This window comes from Gallinula chloropus, assembly GCF_964237585.1.
Source record: "Gallinula chloropus genome assembly, chromosome: 24".
Lineage (NCBI taxonomy): Eukaryota > Metazoa > Chordata > Aves > Gruiformes > Rallidae > Gallinula > Gallinula chloropus.
Genome location: NC_140109.1, coordinates 7,216,467 through 7,241,040, shown reverse-complemented (window position 1 = coordinate 7,241,040; position 24,574 = coordinate 7,216,467). Strand labels below are relative to the sequence as shown.

General features: G+C 50.1%; 1 protein-coding gene across 3 annotated transcripts in view; it reads right to left on the bottom strand.

Annotated features, from left to right (window-relative positions):
* Positions 1 to 2,268: 2,268 nt before the first annotated feature.
* Positions 2,269 to 24,574, bottom strand: part of PKNOX2 (PBX/knotted 1 homeobox 2) — a 116,388-nt gene continuing 94,082 nt past the window's right edge. For 2 of the 3 annotated variants that reach the window (XM_084275038.1, XM_084275039.1), the window contains 7 exons: positions 21,614 to 21,802; positions 11,545 to 11,677; positions 11,359 to 11,456; positions 8,257 to 8,376; positions 5,828 to 5,904; positions 4,691 to 4,869; positions 2,269 to 4,031 (listed from right to left, as the gene is read on the bottom strand). In XM_084275038.1, the coding sequence (XP_084131164.1) occupies positions 3,781 to 4,031; positions 4,691 to 4,869; positions 5,828 to 5,904; positions 8,257 to 8,376; positions 11,359 to 11,456; positions 11,545 to 11,677; positions 21,614 to 21,802 (1,047 nt within the window). In that variant the 3' untranslated portion in view covers positions 2,269 to 3,780. The remainder of the gene's footprint in view (positions 4,032 to 4,690; positions 4,870 to 5,827; positions 5,905 to 8,256; positions 8,377 to 11,358; positions 11,457 to 11,544; positions 11,678 to 21,613; positions 21,803 to 24,574) is intronic. The other variant, XM_084275040.1, reaches the window with a different exon arrangement.

Below are 24,574 nucleotides of genomic sequence, written 5' to 3'. Positions count from 1 at the left end.
GGAGCTTTGTTCGTGGTTTTGGTGTGTCATTCCCAGGAGGCTTGCAACTTTGGGAGAGCATCATTTTGGGGAGCATTGCATAGTTTGAGGGGGAATAATTGCTCGTTGAGGGGAAACATTTTTGGGGGAACATCATGGTTTTGAGATGATCCATCGTTTTGGGGCGCACTGCTCCAAAAAATACCCCTTTGGAAGATGACTAATTTGGGGGGACCTGTTGCTCCCTCATTTTGGGGAAGCCTCACTTTTTTGGGGGGAGTGGTTTGATTTTGGGGAGCACTCCTTTTTGGGGGAGCTGAATGTGGGTTTTAGGACAGCATCACCCATTGTGGTGTGGGTCTCACTTATTTTAGTGGGGGGCATCACTCACTTTGGGAGAATGTAATTTGTTTTGGGGGGAGTATCACTTTGGGGGAGAATCATTCCTCAAGTGTATCAGTTTGGGGGGAGCCCCTCTCATTTTTGGGCAAAATACCTCACTGAGGGGGGGGGGGATGGGGTGGGAGATGCTCTCTCATTTGGGGAGAGATCTCTCTTTTTTTTGAGAATATAACTAATTTTGGGGTGTCACACCTTTTAGGAGGAGTCTGTGCTATTTGGAAGGAGAATCACTATCTTTGGAGGGGGGAATTTCCCCTCTTGGCTAGCAGAATTGTGGGGGGCATCCCTCATTTTTGGAGCCTTTAAACTTGTTTGGGGAGGGAGCATCACTTAATTTGGGGAAGAATTACTTTCATTTGGTGGGGGGGGAACACAGCCCACCCCTCTTGAGTGATGTCACTGCTTTTTAGTGAGCACTTTTGGAGAATAAAACCTTGGGTTAAGCATCATTTATATTTAGGGGAGCGTGTGATAGTTTGGGGGGGGGTTCACACCATTCATTTTTGGGGGAACATCATTCATTTTAGGTTAAAATCATATTGAAGCTGGAGGGGGGGGGCTTGGGGGGGGGGCGGGAGCTGGAGCAGGCGGCATTTCTCTTTGGCAGAGAATCATAGAACCACAGACTGGTCTGGGTTGGGAGGGACCCCAAGGGTCACAGAGCTCCAACCCCCTGCCACAGGCAGGGACACCAACCTCCAGCCCTGGAGCTACACAAGGTTGCCCAGGGCCCCAGCCAACCTGGCCTGGAACACCCCCAGGGATGGGGCACCCACCCCCTCTCTGGGCAGCCCCTTCCAGCCCCTCACCACTCTCTCTGCAAAGAACTTCCCCCTAATCTCTCCTCTCCCCCTTCCCTCCTCCAGCTTCACTCCAGCCCCCTTGTCCTGCCAGTCTCTGCCCTTGAACAAGCTGATTCCCCTCCTGTTCCTCTGCTCCCTCCAGGGACTGGGAGGCTGCAATGAGGTCCCCCCACAGCCTTCTCTTCTCCAGGCTGAGCCAGCCCAGCTCCCTCAGCCTCTCTCCATAGGGGAGCTGCTCCAGCCCTCTGATCCCCTCCGGGGCTCCTCTGACCCCTCTCCACCAGTCCCACATCTCTCTTGTCCTGGGGCCCCAGCTCTGGACACAGGACTCCAGCTGGGGCCTCCCCTTGGCAGAGCAGAGAGGGACAATCCCCTCCCTGTCCCTGCTGCCACCCCTCTGCTGATGGAGCCCAGGATCCCATCGCCCTTCCCAGCTGCCAGAGCCACTGCTGGCTCAGGGGAAGCTCCTCACCCACCCTCACACCCAGGTCCTTCTCAGCAGGGCTGCTCTCCAGGAGCTCTTCTCCCAGGCTCTATCTATGGCTGGGGATCTACAGAACACCCTGTTTTCTCCCTTGCAGATCTGTCTCAATCCTCCTGGTTTGCTCATTTTGGAAAGGGGGGTGGATGGGAGGGGTGGGGGGGGTGGTATTTCCACTCCCAGGAAGAAGCTGCCAATAAAATACCAGCTGCGAAACCTCATCTCGTAGCACTTTATAATAAATGGCCATGAATTAATACTAAATTACAATGAGTCCTTTATGAAATTACAGGTTACATTCACACCAGATCAGTATCCAAAAATAGGCTTTTCTGCCCATCGCATCGGCTCTTCCCCCCAACCCCCACCCACCCCCCCCACCCTCCCCACGCCCCCCCCACCCCACCCCACCCCACCCAGCTGCTGTTTTTGTTTTCATTTTATTCTCAACTCCTCAAGAGCCAAAAAAAAAAAAAAAACCAAAACCCCAAACCAAAACCCCAAAATAAAGAAAAATTCAAATTCAAATCAAATCAAATCAGGACAAAAAAAACGGCCAAAAGCCGCCCCCCCCACCCCACCCCCTCCAAAAAAAAAGTCTTAAAAATTAAAATAAATTAATATCCTCCTTACAGAAACCTGCAGACACAGGAGGAACCTGCAGGAGAAAATTCCTGGGTTCTTTTTTGCCCCCTCTCACCGAGGGTTCTTCTCCCCTTCCCCCTGCACCGTGTCTTAAGGCGAAATTCACCCCTCTGCTCGCACTGAAAAAGGGGGTTTTGGGGTTGCTTGGAGGGTTTCCCCCTCCCCTTCCCCCCCCCAGTGGCTCTTCTCCATGGCTTTTTTGGGGTAAAACTCCACCATTTACTCACATGGGTGGTCGATTATCCAGGAGAAAGCATCTTTCCAGCAATCATAGAATCCCAGCTCTGGGTTGGGAGGGACCCCAAGGGTCACAGAGCTCCAACCCCCCTGCCACGGGCAGGGACACCAACCTCCAGGCCTGGAGCTACACAAGGTTGCCCAGGGCCCCAGCCAACCTGGCCTGGAACACCCCCAGGGATGGGGCACCCACCCCCTCTCTGGGCAGCCCCTTCCAGCCCCTCACCACTCTCTCTGCAAAGAACTTCCCCAGTGACACTGAATTTCCTTCCAGCCAGGTGAATCTTGGGGGAGGGTCTCCACTCCATTTTTTGGGGGGGAGGAAAAAAGAAATAATCTCTATTTCTCAAACCCTTGTTTGGTTTTTTCTCCATTTTTGCCCCTGTCTCAGTACCAAAATGCCCTGGGAAAGTCTCACTCCCAGCCCCAACTCTGCTATCCAGTCTCAGCCCTTAAGGACAACGATGGGGGTGGTTTATTTCCAATATTCAACAGGGTTTTAGCACATAAATTAAAGGATTTGGGGGGGGAGAATTGCCTCCATTTCCCAGCAAAATGCCTTCCCAGTCACCAAACCCACAGCACTGGGGCTAAAATGGAGAGGTTTGTGGAATCCCAGGGTTGAGGGGTGTGTGTGGGGGTCAATATTGCAAAACCCTCCTCAGATCCAACCCGAAGCAGAATTCACACTTGTGCTGATACTTACGCTTGTGAATCATGATTTTTGGGAGAATCCCCCCCCAGAAAAATCAGTCTTGGGATTGGTTTGGTTTTTTTGGCAGCTGGAAATCCAAGTGATGGACACGGTGGTGGTGTGGGGAAAAAAACAAACCCCCAACCTGATGTTGCCCAACAGCATCCGAGCATCATGTGGGGGGAAAAAAAAGGCTTCCCAAAAAAATGCTGTTTTCTTACTAAAAAAAAACCAAAACCAAAGAGGAAAAGGGGGGAAAAATAAGAATAAAACCTAAAAAAAAAATAGAAATAAAATAAAATATCTGGCCACAATATGTGCCTTGTAAACATGAGTCCTTCACTTCCACGCGCAGATGTTGCAGTCCCCGCGCTCCCACGGGCAGCTGGGCACTCTGCCCAGTGCCTTCAAGTTCCCTTTTTCTCACCAGTTTTGTTCTTCCTCTTGCCAGTTCTTTTTGGCATTTTGTTGTTTTTTTTTTTGGGGGGGGGAGTTTCATTTCCCATGCCACCAGTGATTTGGGGAGGGCACAGGAGGAGCTATTCCAGTGAGTCACTGTGGTCTAAGCCAAGGTCGGCACCAGGTGCCGCCGGGAGGCCACCGGGCTCTTCCTCCAGCTCTTCTTCCTCTTCTTCCTCCTCCTCCATCTCATCCTCGTCCTCCTCCTCCTCTTCCTCCTCTTCCTCGGTGCCATCAAGAGAGTCATCGTGGGCTGCCAGCATGGCCTGCTGCATGGCCATGGTGGCTGTGGCTGAGGAGAGGGGTTGCAGGTTGTCCATGCTTAGTGAGCCTGAAGGTAAACACACAGACAAATCAAATGCAGACACCAAGAATGCTGCCAGCAGACAACACCCTGTGGGGTGTCTCTCCTGCCCTAGCCACTTCCCAAGCTCCAATCCTTAATATTTTAGCCAAGGTTTCTTCTTTAAATACCAAGAAACCTTCATTTTGGAGCAAGATGCCCAAACTGGGTGTGCAGATCTTCATTTCCACCTTCCCTTCTTGTCATCATCTCTCTTCTCATCTTAGGTGGCCCATATCTCTGCCCTCTTGACCTTCTCTTCATCTTACACACTCCTCCTTTTCATCACCTGTTCTCTCTTCCTCTCTGCTTCCCACCTTGGCTCATCTGTCTCCTTCTCTCACCTTCATCTTCTCTGTCTCCTCTCCCCATTTCCCCCTTTAAACTCCTCCCCACCAACTAAGGACAATAACCCAAGTGATGCCCCACACTCAGCGACCCTTGAGGGTTGTTCCTCTTGAAAAGATGGCATCTCCCTTGTGATGGCCAACTGGAGGAACCTTCTTCCATGGGCCAACTCTTCCACATCCCTTTCCCCACAGGAAGATCAAGGGCTCTAGAAATCCTTCTTTATTTAACCCCCCATAATTTAATGCATGACCACAACCCCCCAGGAAGGGCAGGGGGCCATCAGGGTTTGTCCTTACCGTCGGGATTTGTCCCCGAATTGCCACCTTGCTGCTGCAGGACCCCAGCAGCAATGGAGTTGGGCCAGAACCTTTGAGTGGGGCGGTGCTGAGATTTGATTTTCTTGGCTTTGGGGGCTGGGTCTGGGTTGCTGGCATCCAGCATGGGCTGCAGGATGCGCCGCCGGGCGTTGATGAACCTTGCCAGGGAAAAGAGAGACCATTCCAGTAAACAAGAGTCCTTCCAGGAATCCAGACTTAAACCAACAGATGCTGGGAAAGGGGAGTGAGTTGCAGGAGAAAACCCATTCAAAAGTGGCCTCATGGTCCAAAAAGTTGGGGTTTTACCCTGGTTTATTTTTTCTGTGGTATGTTACACTATTCCACTCGTTTTTCCAGCTGGGAGCTGGAGGCTGCTACACGCTGGGTTTGCCAGGAGAGGGCAACGAGGCATCAAACTAAACACCATCAGTTAAACACACCGGCCTGGGGCTCACAGAAACTGTCACTGACTATCCAAGTTACCCCAAAAAACCCCACTCCATCCAATTGCACTGGGCATACTGGAGCGTTGTGTCCAGGTCTGGGCTCCCTGGGATAAACCAGCCAGGGATCTCCTGGAGAGAGTCCAGAGGAGGCTACGAAGGGGATGAAGGGCCTGGAGCATCTCCCCTGTGAGGAAAGGCTGAGGGAGCTGGGGCTGTTCAGCCTGGAGAGAAGCAGCCTGAGAGGGGATCTGATCAATGGGTATAAAGATCTGAAGGGTGGGACACAGGGGGACATGGGCAGCCTCTGCTCAGTGTCTGTGGGGACAGGACAAGGGGCAATGGGCTCAAGTTGGAGCACAGGGAGTTCCCCACCAATGTGGGGAAGAACTTCTTCCCAGTGAGGGTGAGGGAGCCCTGGGACAGGCTGCCCAGGGGGTGTGGAGTCTCCTTCTCTGGAGAGATTCCAGCCCCGTCTGGACACCGACCTGTGTGCCCTGTCCTAGGGACCCTGCTTGGGCAGGGGGTTGGACCCCATGAGCTCTGGGGGTCCCTTCCAACCCCTACAGTTCTGTGATGCTGTGAAAACACTATAAAGCACCAAAATACCATGAAAAATCTCTAAAGCCAGCAAGGTGACTGCAAGGGCCACCAATGTACCCAATGTACTCACCAGTTGTTGACTTGTAAGAGGGTCAGGTTGGTTTGGGCAGCAATTTGCCTCTTCTCATCCTCTGTGGGATAGGGGTGCTAAAAAAAAACAAGAGAAGTGGAGCAGCAAAATGACCTTCCTGGGTGCAAACCTGCAGCCCCCAGGGAAAAAAATCACATACTCTTTTATTTTTACTTTTTTTTTTCATTTTACCACCCCAAATTTGGTAGCTTCTTGCATTCAAGGCTCAAGGGTGGCATCTGAGAACATCATGGTTTCTTTAAGGCCACGGAGGGGATCAGAGAGCTGGAGCAGCTCCCCTATGGAGAGAGGCTGAGGGAGCTGGGCTGGCTCAGCCTGGAGAAGAGAAGGCTGTGGGGAGACCTCATTGCAGCCTCCCAGTCCCTGAAGGGAGCAGAGGAACAGGAGGGGAATCAGCTTGTTCAAGGGCAGAGACTGGCAGGACAAGGGGGCTGGAGTGAAGCTGGGGGAGGGAAGGGTGAGAGGAGAGATTAGGGGGAAGTTCTTTGCAGAGAGAGTGGTGAGGGGCTGGAAGGGGCTGCCCAGAGAGGGGGTGGGTGCCCCATCCCTGGGGGTGTTCAGGGCCAGGTTGGATGGGGCTCTGGGCAACCTTGTGTAGCTCCAGGCCTGGAGGTTGGTGTCCCTGCCTGTGGCAGGGGGGTTGGAGCTCTGTGACCCTTGGGGTCCCTTCCAACCCAGACCAGTCTGGGATTCTGTGATTCTATGATTTCTCCAGTTTCTTGAAGGCTTTTCCAAAGCTTTCCATCCAAGGCTTTTCTTTGAAAGAAAATTATCTATCTATCCATCTATCTGTCTATCTATCTATCTATCTATCTATCTATCTATCTATCTATCTATCTATCTATCTATCTATCTCTATCCATCTATTTTTAGTTTTAGCAACTTTCTAACCATGGTTGTTGTTAACAATGGGATTTGTGTTTCAAAATCTGCTGTCGCCCCCAATGCTCCTTGTCAGATGCATCAATAAAACACCCCAAAACACCTGCACTGGGAGACTACCAGCACTCAGATCTCAACCACCTCCTCCCAACCGTGCTAGAATCCTCCTTTCCAACCCCAAAATGAAATCATTATCAAAACAGCCCCACATTTCACTCTCCAGAGCCCCAAGCCAGCACCAGTGTTGATTCACTTGACTCCTTTTCTGGCAGTTTGCCCCCAAAGCAGTGTGATTTCCTAGACAAAACCACCCAAAGTCATGGTGCTGGGGCCTCAGGGATGCCAAAGTGGTAAAGAATGGATGTTTTCTGCAAAAGTAGCTCCATTTTTGGCACATTATTTCCAAGATTCCTTCCTCCTGCTGATGCTACAAGACTCCCAAAGGCAATGGAATGATGCCCCTCAGTGCTATTAGGTTAAACACCACATCATTTCCCATGGGGAAGTCCAAGCATCTTCTGACCATGAGGACCAAGCTGAGAACAAAGGTCTCTCCATCCAGTAGGAAAGGAATTTCTTTTAGTTTTTCCATCCAGTTTTGGAAACCTCCAACCATGGGGTTGTCCCAGCACCCAGCAGAAAACTGTTCTTCCATTTCTGATCTTCTAAACCTTTCTTTCTGCTTGGAAATCAGCAGTTCAGACCTCCAAAAGCACAGGGTGCTCACAACACAGCTTGGAATGGTGGTCCAATACAGTGATGCTCTTGCCCTCCACACAATAAATCCAAAACTCCCCATTAAAAAATAACTGGGAAGGTCTCAAGCAGCTGCTGCTACCTCTTGGGTTACATTTGACACCAAGTTGCTCCATTTCTTTCTGTCCTGCTGTTAACTGTGGGTCTCCCACCTTCCTGGACACCCTATGCAACTCCTTGCAAGGAGCTTCTGAGTGATTTCTTGGCCAAATTATGCAGGAAAAGGGGGTTTTTTTAGCCTTCTGCCCTTCTTCCAGCTCTGTTGGTAAGAAAGCAACCTCCTTGCATGAAAATACCACGGTTGCATCCTCTTACCTCCCTCAGCCTGCCTAAATTTCCACTGACAACCCCAAAAATGGGATGATACTGCATTTTGACTGACATGCCACCACTCTACCTGTGGGGCAGCTTTCACACCCTGGCTTGCTAGGAAAGGGGGTGTGTATATACATATATCCACACATATACACACACAGATACATATAGATATATATATATTTGCTCATCACTCATCCACAACAATTCATGGAAGTCCCACCAAACACATTTTTGGTGGCTTCCTCCTGCATTAAGGGAGTATTTTTGCCACCTGTAGTGAAAACAAGTCGCCCCCAAAATACTCCCCAAATGAAATCAACCCCACTTTGTGCCTCTGAGTATAAATTCAGACAAACCACCATGTCAATTTGTTCACTTTCAGGGGGATCTTTTTGCCTTTTTGGGGTTTTTTCCCCCAGCTTGCAGGCTATCCTGGAAGCTGTGGTGCTCACCATGAGATGCTGGAAGAGCCAGGAGCGCATGATGTTGGTGGCATGTTTGGGCAGGACACCTCTCTTGTTCTTGGACTTCTTGTCCTCACCGTCGAGGAGGGAGGTGAGATCCAGGTTCACCTGCCAGAGGAGAGGACAGGGGAGAGAGAATGGGCTGAAAATGCTGAGAGGCAACCAAAAAAATGGAGCCCTGCTGAGGACTTGGGGATTCTGGTGGGTGAGGAACTCCCCCTGAGCCAGCAGTGGCTCTGGCAGCTGGGAAGGGCGATGGGATCCTGGGCTCCATCAGCAGAGGGGTGGCAGCAGGGACAGGGAGGGGATTGTCCCTCTCTGCTCTGCCCTGGGGAGGCCCCAGCTGGAGTCCTGTGTCCAGAGCTGGGGCCCCAGCACAAGAAAGATGTGGGACTGGTGGAGAGGGGTCAGAGGAGCCCCGGAGGGGATCAGAGGGCTGGAGCAGCTCCCCTACGGAGAGAGGCTGAGGGAGCTGGGCTGGCTCAGCCTGGAGAAGAGAAGGCTGTGGGGGGACCTCACTGCAGCCTCCCAGTCCCTGAAGGGAGCAGAGGAACAGGAGGGGAATCAGCTTGTTCAAGGGCAGAGACTGGCAGGACAAGGGGGCTGGAGTGAAGCTGGAGGAGGGAAGGGGGAGAGGAGAGATTAGGGGGAAGTTCTTTGCAGAGAGAGTGGTGAGGGGCTGGAAGGGGCTGCCCAGAGAGGGGGTGGGTGCCCCATCCCTGGGGGTGTTCAAGGCCAGGTTGGATGTGGCCCTGGGCACCCTTGTGTAGCTCCAGGGCTGGAGGTTGGTGTCCCTGCCTGTGGCAGGGGGGTTGGAGCTCTGTGACCCTTGGGGTCCCTCCCAACCCAGACCATCCTATGGTTCTATGAATCTAAAACCAACCCAAAAAGGGAGTGGGGGGCAAATGCAAAACCCAGGAACTCCTGGCAAGCATCCAAAATCTTTTTTCTTCCTCCCCAAAATTTGCATTCAATCCCCATCTCCCCCCACCCCCCAGGATTATCTATTTAACCTCTCAACCCTTTTTTTGCCAATGCTTTGCAAGGGTCGATGGGCTTATTCTCCCCATGGTGGGACAGGAACAGTTGGGGACCACAGTGCTGCTCTCATGACCATTTTCCATGTGGGACTAAGGAGGAAACCACTTTAAGCATTAAAAAAAAAACCCAAAAACCCCAAAAATAAATCCCCACAAACAAAGATGACTTTCTAAACCTGAGGTTTAAACCTTACCATGATTAACCCCTTGTATTCCCTCACCCAGCTGAATCCCACCATGAGATCAAAATATGCTTCCTCCCCACCTCCCCCTCCAAAAATGAGCATTTTGCTGCAAGAGAAGTTTTAATGAGGTTGAGAACTGAGCTGAAATCTCAGCATTTGAGTTAAAAAAAAAAAAAAGAGGGGATTTTTTTTAATTTAGGGTTTTTTTTTTTTCCCCAGCTCTTCATCAAAACCCTTCTCCTGGATGAATTAAACATCAGGCCAGCAGGTCCCTGTGATTCCCCTGGGCTCCAGCTGAATAAATCACACTGATGGTGTGGGAAGAGCATCCAGAGGTGCTTGTCTGGGGCTCTCTCCCTGCCCTGCTATTCCCTGTGCGGGTGTTTCTCACACCACAGAGGGTTTTGCCACAAGATTTAAGCCTGAGACAGGGAGGTGTTGAAGAAAGCAATTCCAAAAAGCATTGCAGAGGCAACAAAACCTGCCAGAGAGGGGCCACCCATCTCCAAAATGCCTTGGGTTTTTTTTTTTTAGGGGGGGTTTGGTGGTTGGTTTGTTTTTAAGAGGCTCCTGCAGTTCAATTGGGGTGTTTTAGGGGGGAAAAAAATTGCAAGGGGGGATTTTTTTTGTTGATATGGCCCCAGGAAGCAGTGAAACTGAAGGGGTTTGGGGTTTTTCCCCCCTCCCCAGATTCCTGGGGAGTGGGGATTTGGAAGAGTTCCCAGGCAACACAGCCAATGGGTATGGCAAGTTGTCCTTATAAATCCATTTCTATTCCAAATTGTTGCCTCAGTTGAAGAACACAGGGAAACACAGGGAAATCCTGTGTTGTTGACACAGAAAAACAAACCCAAACTGGGAGTCACACCAAAGCAAGTGGCTAAAAAATACCCTAAAATCCAGAAAGTGAGGGAAAAAATGAGCCTTTCCTATGAGTGCCAGGATTGCCACACTGCCCAGGCAATGCTGGTGATCCCTGATCCACAATATATCAGCAATAACTAGGGAAAGAAAAGGAAAGGAGAAGGAGAAGGGAAAGGCAAGGGGAAGGGGAAGGGGAAGGGGAAGGGGAAGGGGAAGGGGAGGAGAGGAGAGGAGAGGAGAGGAGAGGAGAGGAGAGGAGAGGAGAGGAGAGGAGAGGAGAGGAGAGGAGAGGAGAGGAGAGGAGAGGAGAGGAGAGGAGAGGAGAGGAGAGGAGAGGAGAGGAGAGGAGAGGAGAGGAGAGGAGAGGAGAGGAGAGGAGAGGAGAGGAGAGGAGAGGAGAGGAGAGGAGAGGAGAGGAGAGGAGAGGAGAGGAGAGGAGAGGAGAGGAGAGGAGAGGAGAGGAGAGGAGAGGAGAGGAGAGGAGAGGAGAGGAGAGGAGAGGAGAGGAGAGGAGAGGAGAGGAGAGGAGAGGAGAGGAGAGGAGAAGAAAAAAGGGAAGGGAAGGGAAGGGAAGGGAAGGGAAGGGAAGGGAAGGGAAGGGAAGGGAAGGGAAGGGAAGGGAAGGGAAGGGAAGGGAAGGGAAGGGAAGAGGAAAGAAGAAAAGAAAAATAATAAACCTAAACAAACTCTAATATAATCTATTAGGATACAGGATAATAATTAATACAATATAATGTAATTTATATGTGTTATATGCTTCATGTTAGCATATTATACAATAGTGCAATAAGAGCAGCTTTGCTATCATTTCTTAGGTCACTGTCATCACTTTTAGGTCCCCCAAAGGCACCTGGCAGATGAATTTAATCAACTTTTCTTGCTAATTAAAAATTTAGGAACCTCCAAGGGCTGAATTTCTGGAGAAACTGGGGGGGGGGTTTGCTTGCTGCAGCAGTGCAAAACGTTGCATAACATACAATGTGGAGGCTGGAAGGTCTTACCTGGGCGTTGGGGATCTGCAGGGCACCGGGAGCGATGGCTTGGGCGAGGACCTGGCCCTGCGACGTCACCATCGTCACGGGCTGGTACAAGGCCCCACCTATGGAAAAAAAGGCTCATGGAGGTACCAAACCCCCACATTTCTAATCCCTCCCCCACCCCCAGCAGCTTCCCCCCAGGGTGGCTACCTGGCACCGCAGGCGAGCCGCTGCCGGCGCTCATGGCCAAGTTGCCCGGGGGAAGCGCAGCTGCCGGCACCACGATGCCCGGCGGGGGGTTGGATGCAGGTGGCAGGGCTGCAGGTGAGCTCTGCAGCATCTCCTGGGGGAAAGAAAAGCAGTGAAACCATGAATTCTGACACACAGTGGGACCATGCGAGGCTTCCGTTTGCCTCTTCTTTTTCTTCTCTGGGGGCTTCACCAGGGAAAAGGGCAGAAAAAGGGTTTTTTTTCAGTTTGTTGCCATTGTAGAAAAAGGTGGGGGTGAGGGGTGGGATTTGCACTTAGCAAAGATCCCACTTAGAATCATAGGATCCCAGACTGGTCTGGGTTGGGAGGGACCCCAAGGGTCACAGAGCTCCAACCCCCCTGCCACAGGCAGGGACACCAACCTCCAGGCCTGGAGCTACACAAGGTTGCCCAGGGCCCCAGCCAACCTGGCCTTGAACACCCCCAGGGATGGGGCACCCACCCCCTCTCTGGGCAGCCCCTTCCAGCCCCTCACCACTCTCTCTGCAAAGAACTTCCCCCTCATCTCTCCTCTCCCCCTTCCCTCCTCCAGCTTCACTCCAGCCCCCTTGTCCTGCCAGTCTCTGCCCTTGAACAAGCTGATTCCCCTCCTGTTCCTCTGTTCCCTTCAGGGACTGGGAGGCTGCAATGAGGTCCCCCCACAGCCTTCTCTTCTCCAGGCTGAGCCAGCCCAGCTCCCTCAGCCTCTCTCCGTAGGGGAGCTGCTCCAGCCCTCTGATCCCCTCCGGGGCTCCTCTGACCCCTCTCCACCAGTCCCACATCTTTCTTGTGCTGGGGCCCCAGCTCTGGACACAGGACTCCAGCTGGGGCCTCCCCAGGGCAGAGCAGAGAGGGACAATCCCCTCCCTGTCCCTGCTGCCACCCCTCTGCTGATGGAGCCCAGGATCCCATCGCCCTTCCCAGCTGCCAGAGCCACTGCTGGCTCAGGGGAAGCTCCTCACCCACCCTGACACCCAGGTCCTTCTCAGCAGGGCTGCTCTCCAGGAGCTCTTCTCCCAGGCTCTATCTATGGCTGGGATTCCCCCAACCCAAGTGCAACACCTGACACTTGGCACTTAGTCTGTTCCTCAAACTCATCCTCTTTTTGCAGCCACTATTTCCCATACAGAAAGAAGAATAAAGCATGATAGAGTAGAAGGAATATCTTCAATCTTCTTTTAACAGATTTCTTGGGGGTGGGGGGGTCAGTCCTTTGATGGAACTGGATGAAGAGCACTTCCTATATGCTGGACCAAGCATCACCCTTTCCCCTTGCCAGAACAACAGTAAAATAGTGAAAATAATAACAATACGACCCAATCTCCTGTCATCCCTTGCAGCTTTAAGCTAACATCTTGCAAAACTGGGCATTTCTTTATTTGGGAGCTGTAATCTTATCATCAACCCTGTCTCTGAGGGAGCTCTTGCATGGGAGAAGCAATTGGAAAAGGCCCAAACTGAATGACAACATAGCATTGAGGAGGGCAGGGTGAATTCAGGGCGCTGTACCCCAACTTCCCAGATGGGAAGGATTTTGCAAAGAACATTTATAGAATTATCATTTCAAGATAAGCCCAAGATAACTACACAACTCAAATTCACCCAGCTCTAATGGAAATGAAGCTCCACTTCTTTTTTTCTTGCAATAAATGGTTGTTTCCCCCCTTTTCTACACGTTTTCCCATCCTGCAACATTTCCCTGGTGCTCAGCTGGTTCTCAACTGCTGAACAAAATGCCAACAAAGGGGATTTGTTTCACATTTCTTACTCTGTTTCCCTTCAGTTTGATGTGTTTCTTCAACAAACCTACTACATGGTTTAAGAAAAGAGAATTTCCCTGGACTGGTGACATGCAACACCCCCAGAAAAGGCAGCCATGCAAACATGGTCAGGTTGGAAAAAGCCACAGCTCCTCTTTTCCTTGCAATAAACCTTAGAGGGATAGTACTCTGAACAGATAAATCAATTAATGAATCAATTAATCAAGAGGTGATGTGATGCACTGCTGAGTGGGGAGTTAGGGCACTGCATGGTCTGCATCCAGGTGTTCTCTCCAAAAAATATGACCTTTTTGGTCCTTTGTTTTTAGCTTTTCCCCGTGACATTCATGCTTCTATTGACTTGGTCACCAGCAGTCACCACCGATTTGCCTGTGCAAAGGTTCTGTATGAACTGATTTCCCTACCTGCCTTTGCTGGGAAAATCTCTGGCTGTATTATCCCCTCTTGTCACCTCTTTTTCCCCCTACGTTGATAATCTGAACATTATTTATCTGTGCCACATCCCAGACGTCCCTTTTCAGAGTGCAATTGATACAAAGATTGAAAAAGAATCCCAGAATCACAGAATCACAGACTGGTGGGGTTGGCAGGGACCTCAGAAGATCATCTAGTCCAACCCCTGCTTAAAGCAGGGTCACCTCAAGCAGGTTGCACAGGACGGCGTCCAGGACCATGGGATTGGGATCTCCCCAGAAAAGGAGACTCCCCAACCTTCTCTGGGCAGCCTGTCCCAGGGCTCAGGCACCCACAGAGGGACAATGTTCTTCCTTATGTGGGGACGCACCTTCCAGTGTCCCATTTTGGGCCTGTTGCCCCTTGGCCTGTTGTTGGGCACCACTGAGAAGAGTCTGGACCCATCCCCTTGACATCCCCCTTGAGTAGTTGTTGATGAGATGCGCTCTCAATCCTCTCCAGGTTGAGCAGCCCCAGCTGTCTTGGCTTTTCCTCACACCAAAGATGCTTCAGGGGTCATCTTCATACCCTCCCCAGACTCTCCAACAGGTCCCTGTCTGTCCTGAACTGGGGACCCCAGCACTGGACACCCAACTCCAGCTCTGGCCTCAGCAGGGCCAAGCAGAGGGGAGGAGCACAGAACCTCCCTGGACCTGCTGGCCACACTCTGCTCAAGGCCCCCAGGTTCCATCAACCTCTTGGCCATGAGGGCCCAGCTCTGGTCATGGAGAGCTTGGTGTCCCCCAGGGCTCCCAGGTCCTTCTCTGCAGCGCTGCTTCCCAGCAGGTCACCCCTGACTGTACTGGGGCCTGGCACTGCTCCGCCCTGGGGGCAGGACCCTACACCTGCCCTTGTTGAACGTCACCAGGTTCTGCTCCACCCAACCATCCAACCTGCCCAGATCTCACCGAAGGGCTCCACAGCCTTTGGGTGTGTCAGCCACTCCTCCCAGCACTGTCCCCTGTCAGCCCATCACTGGGCTTGTGTCTCCACAGCAGCCTGTTACACGGGGTCTCTCCTGCTCCCCCCTCCTCAGGGGAGGGCTCCTCACACTCTTTCCCTGCTGCACGTGGGGTCCCTCCCAGGGCAGACAGTCCTCCAGGAGCTTCTCCAGCGTCAGCCCTTCCCATGGGCTGCAGTTCTTCCCCAGCTGCCTCCCCAGCGGGGCTCCTTCCCCGGCACACCGCTGGCTGCTCTGACTGGACACGGCTCCCTGGGCCCGGCCATTGGGTCAGTTCTCACCACCACCCCCTCACTGTCCACTCATCCGACCCACACTGCCTAAGTTCATTTAATAATTGCCCCTTTTTTATATCTGCCTTCCCCACCTCCAGCCTTTCTGGGGAAATGGTTTCAATGTGAAAAATCAGCATTTCCCAGCACGCAGGAAGCCAGAATTGGCTGCTTTTGCCTGCACTTGGACTTGGCTCTTGGATAACTTCAAGAAGTAGATGGATACAGTCAGGAAACCAGATAGATATGCCCAGGGGCAACCAGAGACACAAACCAGCCTACAGACCTCCAGCTTTCCTCTCCTGCCTTGTTCTTCCATGGTTCCTCCAAAGGAAGTGCAGCCAGAAGACCATTTTTGAGGAATGCATTGGGATATTAGGAAGTGGGAAGGAGAAACTTCTATTTCCAGTTATTGTTGTCAAAGCCATTTTCAACAGGGTTTCAGGATGACAAAAATTGCATTCTTTTGGTGGCCTGGAGGAAAACTCTCCCAAAACACCAGCGCAGCAGCACCCATGGAGGCTGTTAGAACACTGGTAATTCTTAGAATAAAATAGGAAAGGAAGTCATGGTGTTTCTGCAATGGTGCTGTGAAACCAAGGGTCTGTGATGGAATTGGAGGCTCTGCCTTAAAATAAATACAGATACCATCTCCAAGAAGAACTTGGATAGATCCTTGGCATAGTAATTGCCTTGGATCACAGATGTCACCTAGATTCTCTTACACTTGGGATTTTGCTGCAGTGGCAAACATTTTATGTTTTAGGACTCTCAGAAGTGGAAATGTTCCCATCAATTTCCAATCTTGAGTGCAAACAAAGAGTCTGTCACTGGGTGTCTCTGCAGCCCCACACCTCGGCACTGACCTTCGGGAGCTCTACAGCAACACACTCTTTCTCCAAATTAAAAGTCACTTCCCTGAAGAAAAAGATCTGGGATATATTGCAGTGCTCACAACCCCCCTTCCTTACAGTGAGGCAAGTGTCAAAGACCAAGTGCCAGAGTGTAAATAACTGCTAAAATTCAGCACTGCTCGAGCTGCTGTCATCTGCCTCGTGCTTTATGACCCAGCAATTCATTTTTTGGTGACACAGATGAGTGAAATTTCTGTCTCATCCCAGCTTTGTGAAATTTATCTGTTCCTGAGTAAAGCTGGGGAAAAATGGGGTTACCTGGAGAAGAAACCTGTGAGTTTGCTGAGAAAGCGTTGGCCAAACTCAAACTCACCTGAGAAGATCCATAAGGCTCCTTTATGGATAGAGATGGAAAATAAATGGGGGGGGGGGGAAAGGCTTTAAATAACAGAGAAATCCAGGCTTGTGCACAGGGTAAACATGGATAAAGTAAGAACTAGACAGAGAAGAGCTGCCTGAGGTCAGTCCAAGCCAACCCTCAGCCTCCAACCACCAGCAAGATGGAGAAGGAAGTTGAGAAGAAGAAAATGCTGTCCTGAAAATGCCCATTTTAACACTCCCAACCTGCTGCAATTCTCCCTTGAAACGAGAGCTGGGAAATGCAAGATGCAATCCAGTTCAAACATCCCTGGCAGTGACGCAGTTCCCAATGTCATTGGCTCTGTGGTGGCATTTTTCTTGTGAGCAAAGTCAACTGCAGACCAGGGAGGACCACTCTGATGGTGAAGGGGAGTTGAACTGGTTTACTTGAAGCATTGGGTTAAATTGGCTTCCCCCCCCCATCCTGTGCAACAAGTTCCTCCAGCATTCCCATCTGGAGAAGAGAAGGTTCCAGGGAGACCTAACTGCGGCCTACCAATGCTGAAAGGAATTCCAGTGCTAACTGCGGCCTACCCACACTACAGGAACAGGGAGAGGGGCTGTCACCAGGCAGGGCAGGGACAGGCCAAGGGGTGATGGCTTCAAGCTGAACGAGACGTTAGGAAGGAGTTCTGCACTCTGAGGGTGGGGAGGCCCTGGCACAGGGTGCCCAGAGAGGCTGCGGAAGCCCCATCCCTGGTGGTGTTTAAGACCAGGCTGGATGAGGCTTTGAGCAACCTGATCTAGTGAAGGGTGTCCTCTAGAAATCAAAATGAAGCCCAAAAAAAGAAACCCATGGATAAAACAGTGTGGAAAAATGTCTGAAATGTAACAAAGATTCTCCCCAACTTTGCCAGTGCCAGGAGACATCTCCAGACTTTGCAACGTGTGATAATTTCAGCCTCTGTAGAACCACCTCTTTGGTTGTTCTCTCCTCTCTCCATCACCTCCAGGAATTTTGCATTTCCAGAAATTCTTGCATTTTTCACCTTAGAAAGCATAAATAACACCAAGCCAAGGGCCATCCTTCTTGGATTACACCCGGGATATCCCTTTGTGATTGTCCTGTGATCATATTTTGACAGCTCCAGATGTTTTCTCAGGTGTGGCTGACATCCTTCCTATTGCATAGCCACAGTTTTTTTTTTAAGACAGCTGCCCTGTGGTAAAAATAACTTTGCAAAAAGAAAATGGAAATATTTCACCTTCATGACCAACCTAGTATATCTCCTCACAAATGATTCCCATACCCCTGAGAAACCTGTTGTCTGAGAAACCTCATTCATTGGTGTTAATCACCTCTTCATTATTTTGATGGGGTTTTTAAAAATCCTAAATTAGTGGTCCCTTAGCTGTTTCACCTGTCCTCAGTGGAAGATTAGTAATTAATCATCCCAACTGCCATTTATTAAAGATGGATCCTATTTACTCTTCAGCTCTCTGAACAGTCCCCAGCCTTCAAACTCAACTGACGGACCTAGAGTACTTCACAGAATCACAGAATCACAAGGTTGGAAAAGACCTTTGAAGATCATCAAGTCCAACCATTCCCATCCTAAGCTGAACCAGATCCCTCAGCACCTCATCTACCCTTTTTTTGAACACATCCAGGAAAGGTGGATGAGAAGCTTGACATGAGCCAGCAGTGGCTCTTGCAGCTCGTAGGGCCAATGGTATCCTGGGCTCCATCAGCAGAGGGGTGGCAGCAGGGACAGGGAGGTGATTGTCCCTCTCTACTCTGCTCTTGTGAGGCCCCAGCTGGAGTACTGTGTCCAGATCTGGGTCCCCCAATACAAGAAGGATGTGGAACTGTTGGAGAGGGTTCAGAGGGGGCCACAAGGATCATTAGAGGGCTGGAGCACCTGCCCTACAAAGAGAGGCTGAGGGAGCTGGGCTTGTTCAGCCTGCAGAAGAGAAGGCTGCGGGGGGACCTCATTGCAGCCTTCCAGTACCTGAAGGTACCTTACAAGCAGGAGGGGATTCAACTTTTTAAAAGAGCAGATAATGCCAGGACAAGGGGGAATGGACTAAAGCTAAAGGAGGGAAGGTTTAGATTAGATATTAGGGGGAAGTTTTTTACAGAAAGAGTGGTGAGGGGCTGGAACAGGCTGCCCAGAGAGGTAGTGGATTCCCCGTCCCTGGGGGTGTTCAAGGCCAGGTTGGATGGGGCCCTGGGCAACCTTGTGTAGCTCCAGGCCTGGAGGTTGGTGTCCCTGCCTGTGGCAGGGGGTTGGAGCTCTGTGACCCTTGGGGTCCCTTCCAACCCAGACCAGTATGTGGTTCTGTGATTCTATGACTCAGCCCCCTCCCTGGGCAACCTGTTCCAGGCCCTGACAACTTCCACCCTTTCAAGTCATACCCAAGCAAACTCAAGTATACTCAGTGAGTTGATGCATTCAGCCACTTGACATTGCTTAGCTGGATAATTAGAAAAGAATTGCCATTGTGTCATCACTGATACATCACCCTCATCCAACGCTAGATGAGATAGTGGCTTCTTCTGGTCTATCCCCGTGAATATTTTGGCTCCTGTTGCCTGACGAAAACTCCTTCACCCCAGAGACACCATTTCCCCTCCAGTTTTGTCTTTCCTGGGTGCATCCCTATTTATTTACCAACTGCCTCCAAATCCTCCCTTGCATTTCTCAACTTTCAAGTCTTGCCCAGAAGGGAAACGGCGGCTGCTCTGGGTTTGCAGGAATCAGAGGCGCTCGGGCACATCTCCACGGGCCTGATTATTTTCCAAAGACTTGTGCTAATTTTCTGATACGATCCCCACCTCTTTTGTGAGGCACTAAATCCTCATTACTTTTCCTGACCGATGCATTCTAATTAGATCAACACTTTAAAAAAAATAATAAAAAAAAAAAAAGGGAAAAGAAGAGGGGGGGTGGGGGGGGGAGAAAAAAATTCACAATAGCCACAGGACGGCTTTCCATCTCATTAACTCCCTCACTTATTATTTTTATGAAAATTACTGATAAAAAACCTGCATCTCCATTTGCTGGGACCGGGAGCTTCGTCGGCTCCTATCTAACATCTCTCTCATCACCCGGGATGCGAGCCGTTGCCATGGCGACGCACAATAATAGAAACTAATAAATTACAAACGAGATGCTCGTTGAGCAATTATTGTTCTCTTTTATGCAAGTGTCTTGCTAATTTTGATCATAAGGAATGCTACCATAAAGCAACGAAGGGATAATAAGTCCATTTCTAGAGATTATTAGAAAATAGAGGATGGGGTGGTTTTTTTTTTTTTAGATCAATGATTACGTGGTTTGGTGCTTTCAGGAAACCCAAATAAGAAATAAAACTTTCTAGGGGGGCTTTTCCCTCCCTGCACTGGGGGAAGAAAGTGTCCACAAGTGTTGTGCTGAGACATGTTCAAATTCTACATGGGACGTGTCACCAATTCTTGGTGCTGAGATGCTAAAATCATGGGGGTTTTTCCTTTCCACCACCCTAAAAATGTCCTAAAATGTCCTAAAAAGCCCACATCATCTGCCTCCTTTTCAGGTATGGCTCCAAGAGCTGCCTGGGGATGCCCTGGTTTGGTTTGAGTTGGGACTCAACCCTAAATTTCATTTTCCTAATAGTTAAGAATAAAAATCCAGTATCTGAGAGAGAAAAATCCCTAAAGGACACACAATGCTGCAGCAAGGAAGTTGTCTGGGATGCAACCAGACAACACTTATTGACTGCAGTGCAAATGTACCCCAACCAATGGGCCAAACCAACAGGCAAGGTTTTTTTCCCAAGTATTAGGATAAAATCCCTTATTTTGTCCCAAAACCCATTCCAGCTAAACTTTCTGCAACTCTTGGGCATCTCCTTGTACTTTCACACTGTCAAAGTGGGAGAGCTGACCACAGTGGGGGAGAACTGCATGATGTGCAAAGGTGAAAAAGGAGCAGGGAAGGCAGAAAGGTTTCTCTGTTCAGCTGCCTTGAAATGAAGATAAGATAAGATGATGGAGAGAGAAGTGGTGGAGAAAGTCATGGTATTTCATAGAATCATAGAATCCCAGACTGGTCTGGGTTGGAAGGGACCCCCAAGGGTCACAGAGCTCCAACCCCCTGCCACAGGCAGGGACACCAACCTCCAGGCCTGGAGCTACACAAGGGTGCCCAGGGCCCCAGCCAACCTGGCCTTGAACACCCCAGGGATGGGGCACCCACCCCCTCTCTGGGCAGCCCCTTCCAGCCCCTCACCACTCTCTCTGCAAAGAACTTCCCCCTAATCTCTCCTCTCCCCCTTCCCTCCTCCAGCTTCACTCCAGCCCCCTTGTCCTGCCAGTCTCTGCCCTTGAACAAGCTGATTCCCCTCCTGTTCCTCTGCTCCCTTCAGGGACTGGGGGGCTGCAATGAGGTCCCCCCACAGCCTTCTCTTCTCCAGGCTGAGCCAGCCCAGCTCCCTCAGCCTCTCTCCGTAGGGGAGCTGCTCCAGCCCTCTGATCCCCTCTGGGGCTCCTCTGACCCCTCTCCACCAGTCCCACAGCTTTCTTGTCCTGGGGCCCCAGCTCTGGACACAGGACTCCAGCTGGGGCCTCCCCAGGGCAGAGCAGAGAGGGACAATCCCCTCCCTGGCCCTGCTGCCACCCCTCTGCTGATGGAGCCCAGGATCCCATCGCCCTTCCCAGCTGCCAGAGCCACTGCTGGCTCAGGGGAAGTTCCTCATCCACCCTGACACCCAGGTCCTTCTCAGCAGGGCTGCTCTCCAGGAGCTCTTCTCCCAGGCTGTGTATATGGCTGGGATTCCTCCAGCCCCAGTGCAACTCCTGACACTTGGCAGTGTTGAACCTCATCAGGTTCACCCAGATCCACCTTTCCACTCTGTCAAGATCCCTCTGTCCCACCTGACAAGAAATAGTCTTTTTTTCATGAAGAAATGCAAATTTCTTGTCTATTTTCCTGGGCACTTGCATGAGTTCTACAATTCCTTCTCCTCACATTTCATTGCTGTAACATAAGAGTTTAGGAGAAGTTCTCCCTCCTGTTTTTCAGGCAGAAACCTTGGGGTTGCAGGTCTGCAAAACCCATGAAGAAAAACAAGGCCCTGACAAAAATCTTTTAAAAAAAGAGAAAAAATTGCCATATCATCATTTATTGCACCATATGACTAAGATATGGATTATTTTTAATTGTTTTCCTCAGCTGGGGATGGGTTGTGATGACTTTCCAGGAAGACACAAGAGTTATAGAGCAACTCCCCCCTAATCTCACTGGCCCACCTTGCCTGTTGGCCAATGTGCAGCCACGGTGACTACAGGAGATTTTAGGGCATTACCTGGGGGTGGAGGCTGATGGAGGAGGGGTTGGGGGAGTAGGGCCCCCCCAAGTCATTCCTGAGTAGGTTGTCACTGTGCATCTTGGTTTTGAGGCAGGTGATGTAGCGGTTGCAAAAGTCCTTGCACAACTCGTTGACCTTCTCCAGCTCCAGCAGGTGGATGCGTAGCACCTGGATGGCCTTTACCATCTACACAGAGACACAAGGGCAAAGTTAAGGTATTTTCTTTTTCCCTGTATGGATTGAAAAAAAAAAAAACCAAAAACCCCAAAAATCCAAACCCAAACCAAAGAAATCAGTGTTTTCACCCAAAATCTAAAGTGGAACAGCTCCTTACAGTAGAATTAAATGCATTTCCTTTCTCAACACATCCAAAGAAGTCAAAAAAGAGAATAAATTCAATATTCTCACCCAAAATCTCAGAGCACAGCCCATCCCCCTCCACCTCTGTGTTTCTTTTCCCTCCCACATCAATCCCATCTCTGAAAACCAGAGAAGCCAAAATTCCCCAAAATTCCCCATGACTTCATGGGAATTCCTCCTCATGGCCCCCAAAAAAGTCCAAGGCAAAGCCCTGGATGTCAGAAACTGTTTGGTTATTCTCTGGAGGCCATTTATTCTAACAAGATTATGGGGCTACAGCTCCTCTGTAAACTGTTGCTGGTGCAAAGCCTGGGCCTCATTAAAACGTACCCCATAAACGTTCAAAAATTTACATATAAAACATTCCTCTGGCCAAGCAGAAACCTGAAGTTTTACAGCCACTGTTTGAAATCTTGCATAATATATAAAATTTCAGCTATTCACTCCAGGGCAATAAATCCCAGTTTATGTAACAAAGGGTCTTTGCATTTCAAAGGCTGCTGGTAACTTGCAAATTTTAGTGGTCATCTTTACAAACTGTGAGTTGCCACAACTGGGAAACACCCTGAAAAATCCAGGGCCAAACTCCAGAGGCAACTCCACAATGGAGAAAGGTTTTTTTTTTTTCTTGGGACAATGGGTCTTGGGTGGGAAAACCCCTCTTTTTTTTTTTTATTAACTTGTTTTGGCTTTTTCTTTTTCTTTCCTCCTCTGCAGTTGGCAAAGCACAAGGCGGAGGTGTCGCGCCCTGGCTCTCCCGCATCCTCCCAGGGCTCAATGGCCATGAAAGTCAATATTCAAGGGCAAAGGCAAGAAGACCTGACACATATATGTATAAAAAATAAATCTCTCAATTATCTCAGCTCATTTGCTTAGGGTCTCATTTTATGTCCCTGCTCGGCTGCGCCGTATATCTGTCCGGATAAAGAGTTACAGTCCGACGGCGTACGTGTGCGGGGTTGTAAAAAATACAGATGCTGAATTAATTGACTGTGTGGCACTCGGCAGCTGATTGAGTTGATAATGGTGAGATCTGACCTTTTTCTAATTTCTAATTATGTGCATCTCGGCAGTGAGGAATACATGACTCTTATTCTAATGATAGCTAATGCCGCTGGCCTTTTCATCCCTGCTTTGCCATCGCCGACTTCCAGGGAATTGGTGGTGTTTTAAAAAAAAAACCAATAAAATACATAAAAAACAACCACCCCCCAAAAAATATAACCAAAAAGAAAAGACAATGCAAATAACCAAAAAGAAAAGGCAGAGAAAACGGGTCAGCTGAGGAACAGGGTTGAATGTTGAGTTTTTGAGCACTGCAAGACTTTGCACTCAAAATTCCCTCCAGTTGCTGCTTCCCATCAATAGGAACGGTCCTTCAGCATCCCATTAACTATCTCCTCTGTCTTGATGGAGGCCAACCACACTGAGCAATTCTGGAATGAGAAGTTCTGGGCATTGGCTAGACTGTACACCTACTGATATGTCCTACACATAGGGCAAAAAACCCCGACATATATAAAAGAATATACCTAGTCCTGTAGGTTATACATGGGATCAGTGCAACTCCCCACAGCCAAATTTTACGCTGGCAGCAAGAACTGCTCGAAAACATGCCCAAAACCCATGATTGGGATGGGGTTTTCTTTTAAAGAAACCACCAAAAGAACAATGAAAATAACCAATGAAGGCCAATGGCATCCTGGCTTGTAGCAAATATAGTGTGGCCAGTAGGTCTGGGGAAGTGATTGTGTCCTGGGGAGGCTGCACATGGAGTGCTGGGTCCAGTTCTGGGCTCCTCAGCATCAGAAGGACATGGAGGTCCTGGAGCGTGTCCAGAGAAGGGCAACCAGGCTGGGGAAGGGGCTGGAGGGCAAATCCTCTGAGGAGCGGCTGAGGGAGCTGGGGGTGTTGAGCCTGGAGAAGAGGAGGCTGAGGGGAGCCCTTCTCCCCACCTGCCCTGCCCTGCCAGGAGGGTGCAGAGAGGTGGGCGCTGGTCTCTCCAGCCAGGGGCCAGGAGATGGGACAAGGGGCAATGGGCTCAAGCTGCGCCAGGGCAGGGTCAGAGCAGCTGTGAGGAGAGAATTCTTCCCTGGCAGAGTTGTCAGGGCCTGGCCCAGGCTGCCCAGGGAGGGGGCTGAGTCCCTGCCCCTGGGTGTGTTTAACAGAGGGGAGATGAGGTGCTCAGGGAGCTGGTTTAGCACAGGACAGGAACGGTTGGACTCGATGATCTTAAAGGTCTTTTCCAGCCTTGTGATTCTGTGAACCTCTGTGGACATATCTCCTCCAGTGAACATTTGATGGAGATATTTTACCTTGATGTGTAGCAATAGGTTTTCCTCCCCCCAAATTTTAATCATTTTAATTTATTTTTTTTTAGATTCATCTCTCTCCTCTTTGCACCCATTTTTATCTATTTTTATCTGATGGTTTTAAAGGGCTTTTCCAACATAAAGGATGCCATGATGGGGATTTTTTGGTGCACCTCAACATTCAATGTGTATTCAAGTCCCCAAATTGAAACCATCCAAAATGTTGCTTTTTTGAGCAAAGCAATTTCTGTTCCTGCCTATGAAGACATTGCAAAATGAGTTTTGT